A 20,872-nucleotide genomic window follows, 5' to 3' on the forward strand; every position below is an offset into this window, starting at 1 on the left:
GTCATTGACGAAAAGATTGAAAAGGAGGGGTCCCAAATGACTTCCTTGAGGAAGTCCTGATAAGACTTCAATAAAAAAGGATTGATTGCCTTCGATTTTAACAATCTGTTTTCGATTTGACAAGTAAGATTCTAACCATTTAAGAAAACCGAATCTGAATCCCATCCTATCCAACTTTCTTAATAGAAGTCTATGATGGACTCTATCGAACGCTTTCACAAAATCCGTGTACAAAACATCGACCTGCATTCCTTTTTCCAAAGCAGATAAACAAAAAGTTGTAAACAGACACAAATTCGTAGTAGTGGAGCGACCACTACAAAATCCATGCTGTCTCGAAGATGTTATGTCTTTCACCGTGAAACTAACTCTATTGAACACCAACTTTTCAAAAAGTTGTGGAATCGCTGAAAGTTTTAAGACTGGTCTATAGTTCTTAATTAAGTGCTTGAGACTACTTTTATAAATAGGGCTGATGGATGATATTTTCCACTCTTCTAGAAAAACCCCAGAATGGAGCGATTTATTAAAAATAATTTTTAGACCTTTACAAAGCGAAACAGCACATGCCGATATCAAAAGAGGAGGAATCAAATCTACTCCAGCTTTTATATTAACATCAAGAGAAACTAAGCCTTCAAATACCTCTTGATCAGATAGAGAAAACACATTAAAATCAACTTGAGAACTAATATCATTATACAGGTTTTCACTATTAGGTATAATATCTATATTATAATTCGCTTGAAAAAACTTAGCAAAAAGATTGTATGTAGCTTCAGTACTATGGGAGGTCTCTCCATCAAGCTCCATAGAGCTATTTAGGTTAATTGGTAAGTAAACTAAATACATGTCATCTTTTTTTGGTTAAATTTAAAGTTAAATGTGGTGAGGCCTATGCATTATTAATTTGTATCATACTTATTTTATAAAACACCTAAGTATTATTGAAACTCCAAGCCCACCCGGGGAACCTAATAACCCAGGGTGCCAACTTTTTACACTCTAGAACGCGTATTACGAGAATATTTGGTTTTTAAGTTTTCTGCCCATAACTTTTTGTAAAATTACTTCTATTGTAAGATAAAAGGAAATTGAATGATCCCTAGATCATAATTTTGAAATTTCAGCCTTCGAGATTGTCTTGGTCAAGACATGTTTGAGTCCAAAAATTGCGTTTTAAGTGCCAACTTTTTATTATTTGTTTGATTTGATTCCTTATTTAGCCTTCCCTATTCTACAATCTTTAATTTAAAACTAATTTAAGGAAAAAAATAATATTTTTAATTGAATACAATTTATTTTTACATATAATATCATTTTTCTTTTAAAAACAATAAAATTATTTTCTGACTTTAACCCTGAGTCGTCGCGCGGATTACTATTGTAATCCACTCATGCAAAATAGAGTATTCGTAAGAAACTAGTGGTAGGGATTTTTCATCTCTTTTAGTATTTACAGTTAATTAGATAGAACAGTTAGTTAACTTAACTTAATATAACATGTAATTACATTTTAAAGCCAAAATAAATTTGGAAAAATTAAAGCATTTTGGTTTTATTCTAATTTTAAAATGCATTACATATGTAATCCACGCTACGACTGGTGTAACATTTTGGTGCGCGAAGACTGCAGGGTTAAGTCAAAAGGCAAGTTATTAAATAATTTAAAACCTTTATGATAAAATATATTCTGCAATCTAATTGTTGTAAAAAATGGTAGCCTGAAATCCATTTCTTAAATTATGTGTTTTCACATCAGATACATAAACTATTTCATTATAAAAAATCATTAGGTAACATATTATTTTTCATTTTGAAGATAAAAATTAGTACATTCATTAATGTTCTTTTGTTAATGTTTAGGCATTTTAGAGTATCTAACATAAGTTGTATCGGTGTTAACCTATTACACATGAGAATACAGCGCATGTCCCTGTTTTGCAATTTTCGCAACCTTTTGTATTCTAATTTAAAACATGGATTTTTGGCAATAACATTTTGTTAAATTGCTCTGCTTTTAGTTGGAAAACTTACATTTGAAAATTTTATATTTTCTAGCTATTTCTAAGTTATTTCACTAAATAATTTGGACTATTAATATGTATACAATACTTAAGACTCAAGATACTATTTTGTTGCATGTATGTAGGTATGATTTATTTAGCCCTATATTAATAAATGTCCACTTTACAAAAATGAGCCTCCGGTCAGAGCAGAGTGCCACATAAACATAATTATAGAAAAATATTAAGTCATATTAATGCACTTGGCGCATACCAACCAGACATGCTATTGTGTAACATGATCTGTTCAATTCACGGTGGTATCGCTTTGTGACAGCTTACGTTATTAAACTTAAACAGAACATATCGATATTACATATTACATTCTACGATTCTTACGATATTACATTCTAATCAAGGAATTTTGGTTATCGCTCCTCTCACAAAATATGCTTCCTGCTCTTAGATTATTATAATTAAGCAATATGGAGTTGGTGTTTTATAAGTCTCAAAAACATTTTGCACGAGCTAATGTCACCGTATCCATTAGATGCCGCCTAGTAAAATCTTTCTTTTATAAACAAAGAAAACAGAGATTTAATGTTCGCGTTTCCACTTATATAATATGTTTGTTTGATGATATTATATGAATTCCAATCTCGGTGAACCTCAAGGTACTCAAGAGATTAAATGAGAATTTTTCTAACTGCATGGAGGAGATGGTTTTGTAAAAATTGAAGCTTGTTTTGCATAAAAAGTTGAAATGATATAAGTTGAACTCGATCGCACTCGTGTAATGGTAAAGTTGTATGGCCAATAAAGTATTTAAAAAAAAACTATACCCGTGAATAAAATTAACAGTTGGACACTTTTAGTTCTCAACCGGATGGGCTTTCTGGGATACTTTATTAAACGATATGTTTGTGAAGCACTAAAACAGGAAAGGTTATATTATCTGTCAAAACTAAATTAAAAAATCAGATGACAAAAGGCAAAAAAGGATCTTAGACATTAACATTGAAATTGATTATTATTTTTATGCAAACACGGTTACTTCCTGACTTATCGGTAAATTTTCTTCAAAAATTAACTTTTTTTTGTTTTGTGCAAAACAAATTTACATTAATAAAAAAAATGCAGTGAATATCAAAACATTTAACATTCCTTAAGTGATAGTTTCTTTTAAAAAAAATAATCAGCCCTATTGTGAGTTTCACGGGAACAAAATTCCACCCGAAAAAAATCCCTTTTTTCAATCCGCCTAGGTACTGTGAGTTTCGGGCGAAAAAAATGCATGTTCGAAAGATTTCCCTTATTGGGAGCACTCAATTCGGGTCCAATGAAATGTCATTTGGCGCTAAAATGTCCACTTATTTTTTAGATGTGAATAGATTAAGCTGGAAGAGTTAAAAATTGAAATGATGAGACAAGAAAGAAAAAATTGATAAGTTTAAGCTTTTTTTGTTGTTCCTTTACTGATAACCTGTTTCTTTTTATTTATTAACTCAACCAAAAGCATTAAAAATGAGTCTGTTAATTTTAACTGAACCAAACTTACGAGCAAAAAATTTAAACTGAATGATCCCTTCCTGTTGTAAAACATATGTTTATTGACTGCTGGTGAAACGATGTTTACATGGGTCCCATCAATACATCCAATAACACCTGGTAGGTAGTGTTTTTCATAAAATGTTTGAGCAATTTCACGCTCTTCATCTAAAGTTGGCCAAGTAATTCACTGAGGGCGTCTCTTCAAATATATGGAGAACTTCTGATACCAGACTAAAAGTGCTTTGCGATAACCCAATTTTATAGCCCTTACCCACTCCTTTTTATAGCCATCTTCGACAAAAAATCACAAACATATTTTAGGTGAATGATTTTCCGGGCGAAACTCACTTTAAGGCTGAATGAGTAACGTGATTGCAGTAACGATCATTTAGTATAAATTTAAAGGAGATATTCCAACTTCCATTTAAATTTAAGCAGATTCAGTTCCCCATTCGATTGGCTTTTTTGACAGCCAATAAATCCTAGAATAATCAATAGAAGCTTTTTTCGCATTTGCTTGTTTTCTGCTAAACCGACTTAGAAAAACATTATTATTATTTTATGTAAAATAGAATAACCAAAAATTGATTCTGGCATTACTAAAACAAACAAACACTTCAAAGTAATGTTAAGGTAAACCATTTTTTTATATGAAAAAGTGAAACTTCAAAAATTAGTTAAAAATAAAAATAAAATGTTCCTTAACATATTTATTAATTTTAGTCGAATATCTATTAAGTAAAAGTACACACATGTTAAAATTCGTGCACACTAAAATGAAAGTTGGGTCTTTTCTCTCAAATATAATAAAAAATAATAATAATAAAAAATATATAGTAATAAAAATAATAATAATAATATACATAATTAAGTACTGAAAATAATCATATCGAAGTTAAAACACCTGGCAGCACTTTTTACTAATGGAAGAAGTGGTCAAGAATTGCTATCTTCTCTTTCTATCCTTTGTTATTTTTGTTTTTTTACCTTTCAGCACTTTAACTTTATAAATTGTATATGAAAGTATCTCTCAGCAACACAATTTTTTATTATTTTATTTTTATCAATTGTACCTATCTTAATTCGTATGATAATTCACGAAATTTTGTATTTTAATAAATTTAAACCAGAATAAGTCGCTTACAAATTTAGACCAATGTAAACAAAATCATATGTAAATAATTCTTGACGTTTCAATAAAGTTCATTCATTGATTCATTAATTCATTCGCTTACTACAAGCAGCAAGACCAAGAAGTGACAAGTGCAACGCAGCTGGGGAATCTATCCTTCAGTTCATCTTCATCTCCAGTCTTTTTTTTTCTTTTCCTAAAAACACCCAGAAAATTAAAAATAGTAAAATCTTTCAACACTCTGAATCTGAAGACTGCTGTTGCTGTGAAAAAGTGAGCTAGTTCAACTCGTTCCAACTAGGAAAAGAAATATAATTTCCAATTTAATTTATCATTGCAGAATCTATTAATATCAATAACAAGAACTTTTAACAACTAGCAAAGAAGTTTGGATCATGGCTGAGTTGCAAAAATAAATCAATACCTAGACCTACGAGAATAACAAAGGGATTTCATTATTTTGAGAGCGTAAGTTTTGTGTGATAGTTTCCTATTTATTTTACATAATGCAGTTTTATTGTGTATCTACCTAGCTACCTTAATAAAACTATAATTATAGGCAATATTACGATACTGTGAAGAATTATGTTCCATCTATACTTAATATAGAATTTTATATAAATGTATGTACCTATAACTAGCTATGATGTAGCTTTAGACAAGAAGACAAGAAATGTAGGTAATTCTTCCCAAATAGTGCATACCTATGACAAAGAGTTTATTTTTATATGTTTTTTGCCAAAAATGGACAAATATTTTATATGCTTCGTATGCAACTATCTTGGTAAACATTTGAAAATGATGACATGATGGAAGAAAAGTCTTGTTTTTAATTTAGCACAAAAAGAATGGCAAAAACAAAAATCGTGTAGGTTGACCATAAATCGGTTAAATATAAGGGTGTCCCAAAATTAACGCAAGATTTGAATTTGCCGCCATTTGTGCAGTGAAGTGTGGCAACCCTAAAAAAAAAGCAGTATAGGGTTATTAAAAATGGAGCGTTACACGATAGAACAACGTGTCTTCATTATTAAAGAATATTTCAAAAATAGTAAAAGCTTGGCGGCTGCAGTTCATACAAAATATGGTCGGAATAGTGTTTTAACTTCGTCAACTGTGAAGAGATTAATTGAAAAATTCACGGAGACTGGATCCGTTGGAGACGCCAAACACACTGGTCGTCCAAAAACAAGCCGTATACTCACCAAAGATCTGTGTCTTCATGCTTACAAAATTCAATTAACACAACAATTGAAGCCTAATGACCATGGACAGAGAAGAGAGTTCGTTGAATGGATTATTGAACATCAACAAATGGACTCTGATTTTCGAACAAAATCATCCTAAGCGATGAAGCACATTTTCATCTTGATGGCTTTGTCAATCGCCAAAATTTCCGCATTTGGGGTTCGGAGAACCCACATGTGAGTGTCGAAAAACAAATGCATCCACAACGCGTGACTGTATGGTGTGGATTTTGGACTGGAGGCATAATTGGGCCATATTTTTTTGAAAATGATGCTGGTCAAGCAGTGACTGTTACTGCTCGATATCGCGACATGATTACACAGTTCTTTCTGCCAAAATTGGATGATATTGATGTGTCCGATATGTGGTTTCAACAAGACGGTGCCACATGTCATACAGCCCGTGAAACAATTCAATTACTGCATGATCAAAATTGGCCTCCTAGATCGTGTGATTTAACACCATTAGACTTTTTTTATGGGGTTATTTGAAATCACAAGTCTATGCCAACAAGCCCACAACCACCAGTGCATTAAAAGAGGAGATTCAACGCTGCATCAACGAAATTCAGCCACATTTATGCAGAATGGTCATGGAAAATTTCAACAAAAGAGTTCGCATGTGCCTGCAAAGCCGTGGAGGCCATTTGTCCGATGTGTTATTCCATACAAAACCCTATCCTATGTACTTTACGAGTCAATATAAATATAACTATTAAAAGACTAAAAACGGCGTTTTCTATTTAATTCAAATCTTGCGTTAAATTTGGGACACCCTTTATTTCTAGTTTTTGAAATACAAGCAAATTGTTTTAGGCGGATACTCAAAGCTGTTAAAAAAAAGAAAAACACATGCTATTGTAAAATGATTGTTTAAAATTGTCCGTTTTCAATTTCGAACTTTAAAGTTGTAACAAGAAAAAAAGAACGAGTAGTTAAATTTCATTTTCACTCACAGCAGAAGCAGTTACAGTTCTTTTAGATCTTTCTTAATTAATTAGGGTGGTGCTAGAGTCCTATGGGAACTAGTTCCTCACCCAACAAAGTTCTTCATCTAGCTCAGTTCCCACCCAGATGTCCCCAGTTGCGCACTCTAAGTGAAGTAAGACAACTTCCACTCCTTGTTTTTGCTTCGAAAACTTTTTGGGTGGAGAACTTTTCTCTTGAAACACTCCAATGTGCTTTCATATGCAATATGTGGATGATAAGGGTCTTTTAAACAGATGCAGTAGTAGTTATGAAGTAAAATAACTGATTTGTTAGTATATTCTTTATTTTCTAAAACAACTAAAAAGAGCTTTTTGTATACAGTTTTCAAATTACAAGCCATTGACATCTAACAACACAAATGAATTCTTAGCAGCTCATGACGATAGACCGAGATATTTTTATAGTTACTTGGCTTGCATTTGAGACCGATACTGTAGCGTGTTGTTCAATACTCGAAAGAGTAAACTTTTTATACAAGTTATAAAAAAAATATAATAAAAAGGTCTAAAACTGTAAAAAGTTATTTTGGGGAATTCCTTTCTTTCTTCTATTAGGTACGTAATATCCCAGATATCTTTGTCTCTAGTAAATGATGGTCTGGTGTCCCCCTTACAGAAAGTGCTGTTCTCATACTCTAGCGAGCTAAGATGCTTAATAATCTTTCATAAAGAAACAGAATTAAAAAAAAAGATCTACGACTATTTGCACAGATTATTAGTACAACATTTTTACAATATTTGGAAACAATCAATACAATAGTCAACAAACTAACCTCGAAACATATTTAACGTTCCTAAAAAACGTTTAAATATCAACTTGATTTCTTTTAAACACTAACCATATAGTTATAATATTTTTACATATGTTAGTTAAACAAAAACCAAAAACCTTACTTTTATTTTATTGAACAGGAACGCTTGCAGAACAAATCACAACCAGAAATGATGTCAAAGGGACCTCCAAGCGTTTTTCGTGATATTTACAACAAAGAATTGTATCCATCGAAGCGTGCGCGCTTAAATTTTGTCAACAATTCAAAAGGTAATTAAGTACCCATTCCGATACATAAAATTGTTCACATTTTTGAAACCTCAAACAAAAAAAAAATTATAACCATTACAAGAAACCCCTACATTTTGTTTACACAAATTATTAATTAGTTTTATTTGTATTTAAACAAAAAAAGACAGTTTGGATTATTTGCAAAGACTTAGTCTACAATGTCGCCTGCTAGTGCATTCGGGCTGCGTAAACAGCCTTTCATGGAACAGCACGGGCGAGTATTTGCTATCGGGATCCGACGACCAATTTATAGGCGTAACAAATCCGCACAACCAAAAGGTTTTGTTCAAATTCAAATCGGCACATAGAGCAAATATTTTCAGTGCCCGATTTATGCCCCATTCAAATGACAGTGAAATAATTTCATGTTCCGGAGATGGAGTGGTTTTGCACACCGAACTCATGTCTCCATACATGCGCCGCATTAATGAGGGCCAAGATGGAGATCTATACGAGAATAAAGCAAAACTAATGTGTTTCAATTGTCATAAAAACGGAACAACTTATGAAGTTATGACTGTGCCGAGAGAACCTAAATCCTTTATGACCTGTGGTGAAGATGGCACAGTGCGTTTATTTGATTTAAGACAAAATTCAAGGTAAAAAACTTGAGGACAACTAAAAGCCATTTTCCAAAAGAAAATAATACAATCTTATACTTATTTCATCAACAGCTGCTATAGAACGTGTTGCAAAGATAATATACTAGTATTTAGTCCGTCCGCAATTACCGCCATGTCACTCGCACCTATCACAAATCATTGCATAGCCGTCGGAAGCTCAGATAGTGTTATAAGAATTTACGATCGTCGATACTTGTCGATTATTGATTTTTCAAATGCAGCCTCGCCCAGCGACCGACACACTATCCCTGTGAAAGCCTTTCCCATCCCGTCCACCACAAAACGAACCTATCGTGTAACCTCGGTTAAATACAGTCCTGACGAAGCTGACTTATTAGTTAACTATTCGTCAGACTATTTGTATATGTTTGATTTGAATAATCAAGGAATCGATTTGAGTGAACTGCATTCAGATCGTGCTGGGAAAAAATTACTGGGTGGGGAAACTCCACCGCAGGTAAGGAAGCTTCGACTTCGAGGCGATTGGTCGGATACGGGACCAGATGCGCGCCCAGAAAGAGATCCGAATGGTCGTGTTGAAATTGGGCAGGTGCGACCGCAGCTCCATGGAAACATTATACATCGAATGACAGAAGTGATATCACGAATGCTAAATGACCCTCGGACAAGAATCGGCCTCACAGGGCAACAGACGAACGATTTTAATATGCGACAAGAGGTGCCTCTTTTTACACCCGAAGAGCCCTTAACAAGGGAACAAAGTGAAGAGATAACTAGGGCAACAGTGGCAGCTGTAGCTGTAGCAGTATCAAGTGATCGAAATTCCGGTAAGTTTGAATATCAAGAATTTCAAATATTTTTAAACTTATTTTGTTTGTTTTTGCAGTTCCAACACCAAGTAGTTTGTCCACTCCAAACACCCCAACTACTGAGGAAATTGTCAATCCATCGTCTTCATCATGGACGCATAGCCAGAGCTCCCATGATTTACGTAGTGAAGACAATGGTGATGGTGACGTGGCATCTTCAACTTTAGGCGCAGCCGCCGATCATCTACACCAACATGAAAATCAACTTCAAGAGGAACAAATCAATGAGCAATTGGCAGATCTCGAAAATGAGGCCAAAGAAAAGGTGTTTGAATATATGAAAATGAAGTTCGTTGGCCATCGAAACGCCCGCACAATGATTAAGGAAGCAACTTTTTGGGGTAACGATTTTGTTATGTCAGGTTCAGATTGTGGGCATGTTTTCACATGGAATCGACACACGGGGAAGCTAGTGATGCTGCTGCAAGCTGATCAGCATGTGGTAAATTGTGTTCAGCCTCATCCAGACTTGCCCTACCTTGCCACATCAGGAATTGATTATGATGTTAAAATCTGGGCACCCACTCAACAAGAAACTAGTTTCAACGAATCAGAAGCTAATGATGTATGTTACTTGGACTTTGTAAAGATCAAGATCATGTGATTACGATTGCTATAATAATATTTTTAATTTTGTTTCAGTTGATGGAACGAAATGCAATAATGTTGAAGCAAACCAAAGATACTATAACGGTTCCGGCAGCGTTTATGATTCGGATGTTAGCATACATCAATTCGTTACGGAACCGAGAAAGAGCTACTGCTGCTGCTGGTGCTGCTGTAGTGCCATCAGACGCTGCTGGTGCCCCTTCTACAAGTTCTGCTGCCCCAGCCCCTTCAATTACTGTACTGTCTGCAGCTGCGGCTTTTAGGCGCAACAGACGATTGAGTCGAAATAATGGCGGTGCTGAGAGTAGTGGTGCTAGCAGTAGCACCACCACCCCCTCCGAACCTATGCCTGAGCCTCAAAACTCGCCAGATAATAATAATTTGTAAATTGAATTCAATGCAAATAAAAAAGTGATATGATAAGATTTCTATGAGGAATTCAGAACTAAAATTCAATTGTTTCTTTAACGAAAGATGTTAATGTGCTAAATAATTTACGCACTTCCCTTTCACATGTATTCTTAGTTTTTTAAGATGTTTTACTGATTCCTGCCCACCTTTGACCACTTGATGAATTTATTTGCATGCAATAACCTAAAAAGTAAATAAAATGTTATGTATGAAAAAGAAAATAATGAATGTGACTATTTTCGAGTGAAAAACTATTGTATTATTTTATTGTTATACATTTAAACTATTAAATCAAGCTATGTATGTATTGTTTTATTATTATTATTATTTCTTTGTGATTACTTTTTTAGTCATACAAATTTAGTTGTTGTTTTTGTTTGCGCTATCCCATCTGTGAATATTATAAATTATAATCATATATTTTTTGGCTTATTTAAATAAAAACAAAATTTAAGTTCTTAGACATTGGTTTTTATTTAATATATTAATAGTCTATCAAGGCTTATTAAATTCAAAATAAACTCCAAAGTTCTGCTGTAGAAGCATATGCTCATACCATTACTCACTTAAGAATGCAAGACTTGTGTGATCAGTCATCAACCGGCCAGACCCTTGAGGTGGTGAAAGACTAGACAAAGAAGCCAAAGTCACAAACCAAAAAAAAAGTAAGTTAGTAAGTATTTATTTGGAAACAAACTGTTATTCTAGCAATCACCATTTAAATTGTTTTCTTCCCACTTATATGCAACCCTAGATTTGTTGTCCCTGCTAAGTCTGGATAAGGGAATCACGGGTTTTCGACAATATCTTCAATGCAGGCTAATATCTGGCCTAGTTGCGATGGTTCCTCTTCTTGTATCCCTGATCATCTTGTGGCAGAGGTCACTATTATGTAGGCGTTGATTGGTCTTATGTTATAATTTTTGTAGTTTATCTACAAGCCGTTGGGTTTCCAAATAATTTCATGGCCTTGTAGGAATCAATTCTCGATCTGTGAAGTAATAGGTTAGGTTAGGTTATAGTGGCTGTCCAAGATGGAACGGACACACTTAGGCCAGTTTAATGGCCCATTGTGATACCACATGAATCTTGAGGCTTCCTCCTAAGCTCAATGGAACCAGTTAGAGTCCCTTACGAAACGTGAGAGGCTGATTATCCCGATATGATTTAGATCGTTTAGATCGTTAAAGAAGAATTCTCCTAGGTAATTCTTGCGTTTTCGAGCTAGAGCAGGGCATGTGCAGAGAAGATGAAGAACCGTTTCTTCCTCGTCCATACAGCTTCTGCAAAAGTCATTTGAGAATACGCCTAGTCTCATGGCGTGCTTTCCTATTAGACAGTGTCCGGTTATGACACCTATTATCGAGCTTATATGCGATCTGCTTAGAGAGAGCAAGCATCTTGAACGTTTTAAATCCAGTGTTGGCCAGATGTTTTTTGTGGCTTGACACGTGATGATGTTGGTCCACCTGGTGCCTGCCCTCGTAACAGCGTCTTGCATTAGTAGCAGTTTACAAGTAGCGATTGGTATGCCAGTACTTACCAAACGTGGTAGGATGGGCTGTACTGTACCGTTCCTGGCGAGTTCATCTGCCTTACAGTTACCTGGAATGTCTCTATGGCCCGGCACCCAGCAAAGGTGAATATTAAACTGTTGCGCCATCTCCATTAGAGATGATCGACAGTTATGGACTGTTATAGAGTTTGTAGAGACTGAGTCCAGAGATTTGATAGCGGCCTAGCTGTCGGAGAAAATACGGATATCAGATGTTGATATCACGTTTTCTTTGAGCCAAGACAAGACTTCCTTAATCGCCAAAAGTTCCGCCTGGAACACGCTACAATGATTGGGAAGGCGGAATGAGAGACTTAATTTCAGTCGTTCAGAGTACACACCACCACCAACCCCTTCTTTGGTCTTTGAGCCATCTGTGTAAAAGTGGATTGACTCATCCTCTAAGAATGTCCTATCATCCCAAAAAGATCTGGTAGGTATAGAAATCTGGAAATTCCTATCGAATTGTAGTTGGGGGATGGTGTAGTCTGTGTGCTTTGGAATTGATTCTAAGTACCTTAGAATTACGGAGTGGCCAATGTTGTTGTTAGTCCACTGCGACGAAGCATTGAGGCGAATAGCAGAGCTTGCAGTTTTAATTTCCTCCCGCAAATTATGCAAAGTGGAAGCGTAGGATTTGGCGTTGATGGTTTCACCTTTTTTTTTGTACTCAATGAGTAAGATTCCCTTTGAGTCCCAAAAAACTGTGGCCATGAGCTTCCCGGCAGACGGAGTGACTTTGAACTTCTTCGGGGGGACTGTTCCTTTTATATGCCACTGCATGGACTTTTGTTTGCTTTCAGGGTCATAGTGGTGAACCCATGTTTTGTCCCCAGTAACAATCCGATGCATAACACCGTCCGCGTTCTCACTATACATCTCCAAAAGCTCTCTACAGCATGCGTCTTCAATGCTCTCTCTGCCTCTCTTGAACTCACTTGACCGCTTTTGCACAGTTGATAATGAAGGTGCGGAACCCTGGTAAACTGCCACCATTTCTTCATGAATAGTTTTTTGACTTTTTCCTTGCTTAGTGAGAAATTTAATTACAGCGCGATGCTCAATTTTCACCATCAACGTCTCAGTTGCCATTATGATTCTGTTTAAATAGAGATTTAACGGTAAATAATAATCACATTTATATGAAATTTTACATGAATGCACTAAAATAATAGTATTACTTGATAAATAAGTTAATTTATATATATAACCACAGCTTCACCCCGATACCGAGAATATATTGAACGCCCCTCGTATATAGTTGGTCTATGATTTTTGAATATTTGATCAATTTTTGTTCAAAAGTATTAAAGATACAGGGCTCCAAAGTTACTCTTTTTTTTCAATTTTGAAATCCCTATATTTTCTTGTACTAACTTCTTGGCACGAAAAATAGCGTTTATAAAACTTTAAGCCAGAATTTTTATTTTGTATTCAAAAACACAACTGTCAATGAATTGTTGATACATTGTGAATTTGTATCAATAACCTATTGTGAATGGAAAAAATTGGTATTACGAAAAAAAATTCATCGACTTTCTTGTCAACTGTCAATTTTTTTTTCAATCGTAAATTTGTAATTGATGAGTTCGTGTTTGCTGTAAAAATAACAACAAGTGTGAGTTTTGAATTATAAAAATTTATAAAATCGCTAATTTTGTATTTTAAAGGTCTCAAAAAGTTATTAGTAACAAAAACCAGATATGCAGATTAGTCCAGTTGATGGAACAAACTCGCTAAAGGATTCTACACAAAAGCTGGAGCACATTCAAAATGGGAAAACATTTCTGTAGAGCTGAATAGCTTAGGGTTGTAATGGAACTTTATCCATTTTGGGCACACATAGTTTTCAAATACATCAAAGACTTCCTTTAGGACAAGCGATGTAGTTGATTGGGCAATATCAAGATTAAAGTCGTTTCACAAACTCAGCTGGTAGTTCCCATGTGCACAAAATCTTAGCACTGTTGCTAGTTTTAAAATATTCGGCACGGCTCGAATACTTTTGCAGGGCGTCAACTTGTTCTCTATTTCTTGGAAAAGTAAGGAGGAGAGCAGGGACAGATTAAGTTATTTGTGTCTGAAAATCAAAACCTTTATACTCACATTTGGCTTTCCAGTTCAAACTCCTTCGCATTCTCGCCATTTCAATGAGTTCAGAATCATTTGAATCCTCATCATCATCAAAAAATAATTTAGTCGAAGTCGTTTTTTATTTTGTTTTTAATTTTTTGATTTGCTTTCAAAACTTCTGACAGTTGCAAGAATAATTAAATAATTTTGAAGGCATTCACAATAGCACAATATTTTGTCAATTGATTTTCACAATACCGATTTTGATTTCAATTGAAATTGAAACCGCCAATTGGTCGATAGTTGATCTTCTCAATAAGGCTGAAAGACTTTACGTCAAAATACAATTTTAAATCTTATCTTATGAATGTCAATAATATCACGTTAATATTTTTAGTGACTTGCAATTTTTGCGATGATTAGTTTTTAAGGTACTGGAAGTCATTTATGTTTACGGTGATCGACGCTCAGCGGCACCACACAAGTCGGAATTGTTCAATACAATTTTCCTGATCACTGGGATCGTTAACGGCTAATTTCTTCACAAAGTTCTAACGTAAGGACTTGTACTTGTCTTAGAATTAGTACTCAAATCGGTATCACCTTATTTGCTTACACAAGTACTAGGACCTCAATCAATTTGGAAGGAATAGACTTTGGTCTATGGAGTCACATGAAAGTTATAGTTTCCATTATCTCTTAATCATGAAATAAAAATTCATTGATTTCTCTTTAAAAAATGCCCCTTTATTGCAGAACTCTTTTATTATGTTTCCCACAGAATGATTGATCTGTGGTATTTAAATTTAAATTGCGATATGACATAATATTCAAGTTGGTTGACTTGTCTGGAATGGGCCACACTGGTTTTGTCCGATGATAGTCTTAGCGTATGACCAATGAAGGGTACGCCATCGGCTTCTGGGGATTTTTTGAGTTTAAACTGACTCATGCCTTTTTTTCAACTCTTGTACGCTTGGAGAGCTGCAGCATAGGGTATACTCCTTGCAGTGGGCAGCCTTTACTTCTGACTTTTAAATAATTCATGAAAGTACACTTTCCATTACTGTATGTACAGTATGTATATAGTATGTAGTACAGCATTGGTCATCAATATTCGGTCTTCATCTTTGACTCGAAAGTCAGTCAATTGATTTGTTTTTGGTATAAACTTGACTGGAATTGAGACCTTTGCGTCAAAGAGGGGCATATTTGTGGACTTTGGGGCACATCCACACTTTCAAAAATCGCTAAAATTACTAATATTGTTGACTTATCCTAAGACACGATTTAAAGAAATTATAAATTGATCAATAACATATAATTATAATTTATTCCTTAAATAATACATTTTTCAAGTTTTATGTTTTATGAGTTTCGGCAATAAATAATGTTTGAACTTCGAAACCACCCTTTTTGATGCAAGATTTTCAATTTCCAATAACTAGTACAGAATTTCAGAACAAAGAAAAATAGACAAAACTTTTGAAGAGTTTCTAAGACTCCGATAGTTTATCGTTCCCTTCTCCTGAGCATAAACTCAATCCTACGAACGATATAATTACCCAAGAAAAGTAAAAGTTTTGTATTTGTTTTAATGTGTGTTTATTGATTAACTGAACAACATAAACTTTAAATTATATATATATAGGTTTATTTAAAAAAAAGAAGTATTTATTATGATTTATGCAGCTTGCACTGATTGTTTTTGTGAAGAACTAATTTTATCGCCTAAACTTAAAGCCATACCCTAAAAAAAAAAAAAGAAAAAGTTAAATATAATATGTAAATTATTAATAATAAAATATTTAAATTACTTGACTCTTAGCTCGAATACGAATGTGTCCTGTAACTTTGGAATCTGCAGCGTCAATTGGTTTTTCAATGCTTAAATTGGCAAGAGCACTTTCACCAAAAATGGACCTATTTTCAATTTTTATTTTAAGTCTTAGTTTCAACTACAAACATAAAAACAAAGCACTTCAGATTTGAAGAAAATACCTACCTTGCATACATATTTGCTGCCATAAATCCACATTGGCCAGATAGAGCTTTTTCGGGAGTTAAACATTTCATGTTGGTACTCTTGAGAAGATGTTTTAAATACTCATGAAGATCCGTGAAAGTTGTATTTACGGTAACCTTACAGAAAATAAAAAAGAAGGTTAAGCTGAAAATTGACTGGACATATTATTATGAAGTACCTTATTTTCCCATTCAAAATCTTGCCACATCTGGCGGAATTCGGTATCTGTGCACGAGGCTGGAATGATGTAATCCATAATATCAATGTGAATCGTATTGAGAACGACAACATTTGTATTAATTGATGTATCGTAAACTGTAATCGAAATACGGAATAAATATCAAGATAGCAAGATTCATAATTTAAATCATTTTACCAATGTTGCCAAAAATAATTCCATTTTCTGTTGATGAGACTTTAACGTTGGCTTTAATGTTGCAGAAGTCATGTGGTGCCAGAACAACTGGATGGGGACGTTCCACAAGCTTCAAGTCGCCCAGCGTAGCCAACTCAAGAGTGCAATTTTGTAGGGTATCATCTGTGGAGAGATTCAATTTGCAATTAAACATGTTTCCCTCTTCTTTGTTTCCAACTTACTTGTTTGATTTACAATGAGGACATCCAAAACAATATCATACTGATTGACATTGACATATGCCTCAGCATAAACTGGATCTGAGAAACCAGTTAACTGGGTAACCTTATTCAACTTGTTGTTTGGTGATGTAATGTCGCTTAGATTAGTTGATTTTGTTCCAGCTAAGGCCTGATTCAAGCTGGATTCGAAAACATTTTCACCTAATTGATTATCGCGGCCATTCGATAGCTGAGCAAATACAACCGGATCGTCGGGTTGTACCTTGGCTGTTACCTTTTGTTTTTCTTTAATAATCCGTTGTTCTTCCTGCACAATCAGAATCATTTTAAAATCTTTTTATTCTGTCTGAAAAAAAGTCTTACCTCATGCTGGGCATCCAACATTTTTCCAAGTGCATCACGACAATAGTGTTTGAAAACCTCTACCGTTTCGGGGGTACGTTCGCTGAGGGTTTTTAAGCAAATGAAGATTCTGTCCATGTCATCGTTTGTAATGGCTTTTGTTGGGAAACCAGACTTGCCCAAATGTAGAATTGAGCTCATGATAAGCATAACTTGAGCGCAGAGACGATTCTGTTCGATCTGTTGAAGAAGGGAGTCAAAAAATGGTTGTTTTATTTGTTGGATATATGTCTACCTTATTTCCATCGAGTTCAATGAAGCGTAAGGCTAACTTTGTCAATGTAGCTGACAACGATCCTCCGATGAAGAAATCTCCTTCCATTAAGTATTGCCGTAGTGGTGGACGTTTTTCTTTCTTTACAATTCTACGGGAATATAAAAAAATGAGTCGGACAAAACAAACAATACAAAATAATTAATAATTACGGAGCCAAACTGAAGGCACTTTGAGTGGCATAGGTGCCATCGGAAGTAACTTTATTGTTGGGAGCTTCTTTCTGGACATCTGCGGATTTTTCCTCCTCGGGCTGATCACCGGCAAGGCGTTTCTGTTCAGCTTCAACCATTGGAATATCACCCAGTGTTTGTGTGATAACTTCTATGACTTCCTTAATTTGATCTTTTGAATCAACATACTCTCCAAGAATCCACACAGCTGCCCGATGGATTTTCGAAGACTTAATCTGGGGGAATGCTTCAATGAGCTTTTCAATTATCAAATTCCTCAACGACGGGAATTTCTGGATCGCTTCACGAATAAATATGAGTACATCGGCAGCAGCTAATTCGTTTGTATCGGATAAGAACTCCACGAGTACTGGAATAACATTCGCAGCGACATCTGGGAATTTGATCGAACAACTATGCAGAGTTCGAACTAATAGTTGTCTATATTTGCCAGTATCTTCATGTTCGATGTTGTGGGTCTTTGAGACTTCTTTTTTCAACACCAAAACCATTTCGGCAATATTTCTCGATGAGACCAAATCCATTGCCAAACCAAGAGTCTTTCGACGGACTTCAATGTCGGGAGCAGCTAGGACTCTTAAAATATCCATGACCAGTTCTTGCATGACTTTTTCCATATTCTCGTGTTCCTTCATCGCAATCAATCGATCCAAAACTATGAGCTTTACATTGTTGTCACTTTCCTTTACGATCAGTTCGATGTAGCAGCCAGCGGCTGCTTTTATCGCTGTCGGGGCTGACGATAGAGTGATGAGAGTTCCAGCAGCTTCATAACGCACAGCGTTTGACGACGAATTCAACATATTGTAAATGCATCGAATGAATCGTGACCGTTCGGCTGGATTGGCATGGCAAACTTTGTAGATCAATTCAACAATGACCAACTGCAAAATGTCTCCGAAATTGTTAACCTGGTCGATGCAGGATGCCAAATAGTTCAAGGCGCGTTCCTGGTCTGCGTGCAATAGCATGAGGAATGCATTACGTTTGCATGGCATGTCTTGTTGGGTGTCGAGAAAATTTGCAACCAATTCGGGGCCATCGGGCACTAACCAGTCGAAGTTTTTGTAGATTGTGAAAATTGCCAAAACAGCATTACGTCGCACATAGGAGTGACGGTGATCGAGACAAGCCCGAATTGCAGGCATAAGAGGTTCCAGAAGTTCGGGTTCTTTGAGTTTACACAAGAAACGCAAAGTTGATCCACGAAGAAATTCATTAGGATGTTGAAGATCCTATAGAAAAAAGGGGTTAGAATTAATTAAAACAAGTTAACAGTGAAATGGTTTTAAAAATTAAGTTGTAGGAATATTGATGCAACTTTTGTTTATACGTTAAGTCAAATTGTGACTGGTTTAAGGCCCGTACGTCAAAATATTTAAGTCAATGAAAATTAAAGTCTGGTGTTTCAGTGAGTAAGTAAATGGGGACTTAGGGGAATTATTATCTTATCTTTGGGCCTTTTAGGGTGTAACCCATTAAAAATATCATAGTCTAATGCTGTTCATTGGACTCTAGGAGCTTTAAACATTTTGACAGGGAGTGAAATACATGACGTCACGAAACCAACTTAACCTAGAGTCTTATAAGAAAAGTATAAAAAGGAAACAGCATAAAGGAAACAAAAGCAAGGTCTACATATCGAATGTCCTGGTCATTAGACCTTCAAGATTTCGTGACTTTCCAAATTACTAAATTAAAAAAAAAAAACTATTTTCCTTACCTTCCTGTATGCATCACAGACAAGAATCATTTCCTGAAGGAGTTTCCCATCCGACGATGTTTTCGGAACAATCTCCCAGAAAATCAACAATAGTTTTTTGATTGTGTGATTTTGCAGCGGCAAAACAAATCGAATTATTGTCATTAATAGACCCGAAAGTCTCTCGCCATTCAATAACAATTGTATGACTTTTTTCAAAGTTTCAATTTTCAGATTAACATCGCCCTTTTCTAAATCTTGCTTCAATTGCATTTCATTGATGGGCTCCGAATCGGCGGAGTTGATAATTGTGTAGCATGGTCCTTCGGCGAGTGCCATTTTGTAGACTTGTTTTTGTTATTCCGTAAGAGGATGATATTGTGGATAGTTTTTAAGTGAAATTTATAAAATTGTTTATGGAATATTTCACTTAAAATTGAAATTTTCACAAAGAATTACCAACGGAACAAAAAATAAAACAAGTGATGTTTAGCCGATTGACGTGTCAAATTTTCATCATATTAACATGTGTCAAAATATGCGACAGTGACGCCCATAGTGTTGAGCACAAGAACATAAATTAGTTTTACTACAGGGATGTTACGGATGTATGTTATGCTTAGGACTGTCGCCCACTAGGCACTTAAAGAGATGAAAATATAGCATTTCTGTTTGCCTTATGAAATTAAGATGTCAGAATGGTTTCTTTATCATTTTTATTTTCATAAGGTGGTTTTTGTTTTTTTGTTCAAATTACAAACTTTAAGGCTCAACTTTCCATTACCACAGCACGAATTTCGACTCGCGTTTATTGTTATTTGATAGATATGTGCACATAAATAATACCTTTAGTAATTTTAGAGCGAGGAAACATTTATTTCTATTTTCAATTAAATTTCAAAGTTCACTTTTTTACATACAAAACACACAAAAATGCTTGATATTGACATTTCTTCCCTGTTTTTTGTTCAGTGTTGACAAGTTTGCTTATTTTTGGGGATTTCTTTGATTTTAGTGCTTAAATGCCAAAAATACTTTGCATATACCCAAACTCGCACCCACCCTAAATCCTATAGTGATCCCAAGCAGGGGAGTTCCAGGTAGTCAACATGCCCGCCTTACATACCTAGCTGTAAGTACGCTGTGCTACCAATTAAAAAAAACTTGTTTAGGCTCAAAAGATGGCAAACAAAAAATGTAGGGTTAAGTCCGAAAAAGAAAATATTTTTTCTATAACTTAAAGTTGTATCCTCGCCTTAGTATTTAAAACATGTTCTATTGAGACCCCTACCTAACTGTAAAAAAATCAGAAGGAAATTCGTGCTGTGGCAATGAGAAGTCACCCAACTCCAATTTGTATTAATTTCTTCGTTTTAAGCGGTCCAATTTATCGAAATAAAAACTATATTTTTTAGCGACATGTCTGCATCTGCCTGTATGCGAACATTCGTATACAGGCAGCACTTTTAAAGATTGGTTGTTTGTATACTTTTCAGAAAAATATCTTATAATAATGAGACTAGTAAGGAAGTGGAAGTTGATTTTTGACTTGCTGCAAATCCAAATGGATTGACAGAGCTAAACCGAG

At 34.9% G+C, this 20,872-nt stretch overlaps 2 protein-coding genes across 3 annotated transcripts; one reads left to right on the forward strand and one right to left on the reverse strand.

The window, feature by feature from the left end:
- Positions 1-4,583: 4,583 nt before the first annotated feature.
- LOC129945981 (DDB1- and CUL4-associated factor 6-like) lies at positions 4,584-10,922 on the forward strand. 2 transcript variants are annotated; one of them, XM_056055979.1, is made up of 8 exons: positions 4,584-4,731; positions 4,802-4,962; positions 5,030-5,157; positions 7,838-7,967; positions 8,113-8,587; positions 8,663-9,399; positions 9,459-10,006; positions 10,084-10,922. In XM_056055979.1, the coding sequence occupies exons 4-8, from the start codon at positions 7,868-7,870 to the stop codon at positions 10,435-10,437; spliced, it is 2,214 nt and encodes a 737-aa protein (XP_055911954.1). In that variant the 5' UTR covers positions 4,584-4,731; positions 4,802-4,962; positions 5,030-5,157; positions 7,838-7,867; the 3' UTR covers positions 10,438-10,922. The 2 variants fall into 2 exon arrangements, with proteins under 2 accessions (XP_055911954.1, XP_055911953.1); XM_056055978.1 differs by having other exon boundaries at positions 4,585-4,962.
- Positions 10,923-15,670: 4,748 nt separating this feature from the next.
- LOC129944356 (coatomer subunit beta) lies at positions 15,671-19,796 on the reverse strand. Its single transcript, XM_056053722.1, has 10 exons — positions 19,306-19,796; positions 17,541-18,817; positions 17,350-17,479; positions 17,076-17,294; positions 16,713-17,019; positions 16,492-16,653; positions 16,294-16,430; positions 16,095-16,231; positions 15,907-16,012; positions 15,671-15,839 (listed from the first exon to the last, which is right to left on the reverse strand). The coding sequence occupies exons 1-10, from the start codon at positions 19,621-19,623 to the stop codon at positions 15,774-15,776; spliced, it is 2,859 nt and encodes a 952-aa protein (XP_055909697.1). The 5' UTR covers positions 19,624-19,796; the 3' UTR covers positions 15,671-15,773.
- Positions 19,797-20,872: the final 1,076 nt, after the last annotated feature.

Source organism: Eupeodes corollae, chromosome 2 (genome assembly GCF_945859685.1).
Source record: "Eupeodes corollae chromosome 2, idEupCoro1.1, whole genome shotgun sequence".
In the NCBI taxonomy this organism is placed as follows: domain Eukaryota; kingdom Metazoa; phylum Arthropoda; class Insecta; order Diptera; family Syrphidae; genus Eupeodes; species Eupeodes corollae.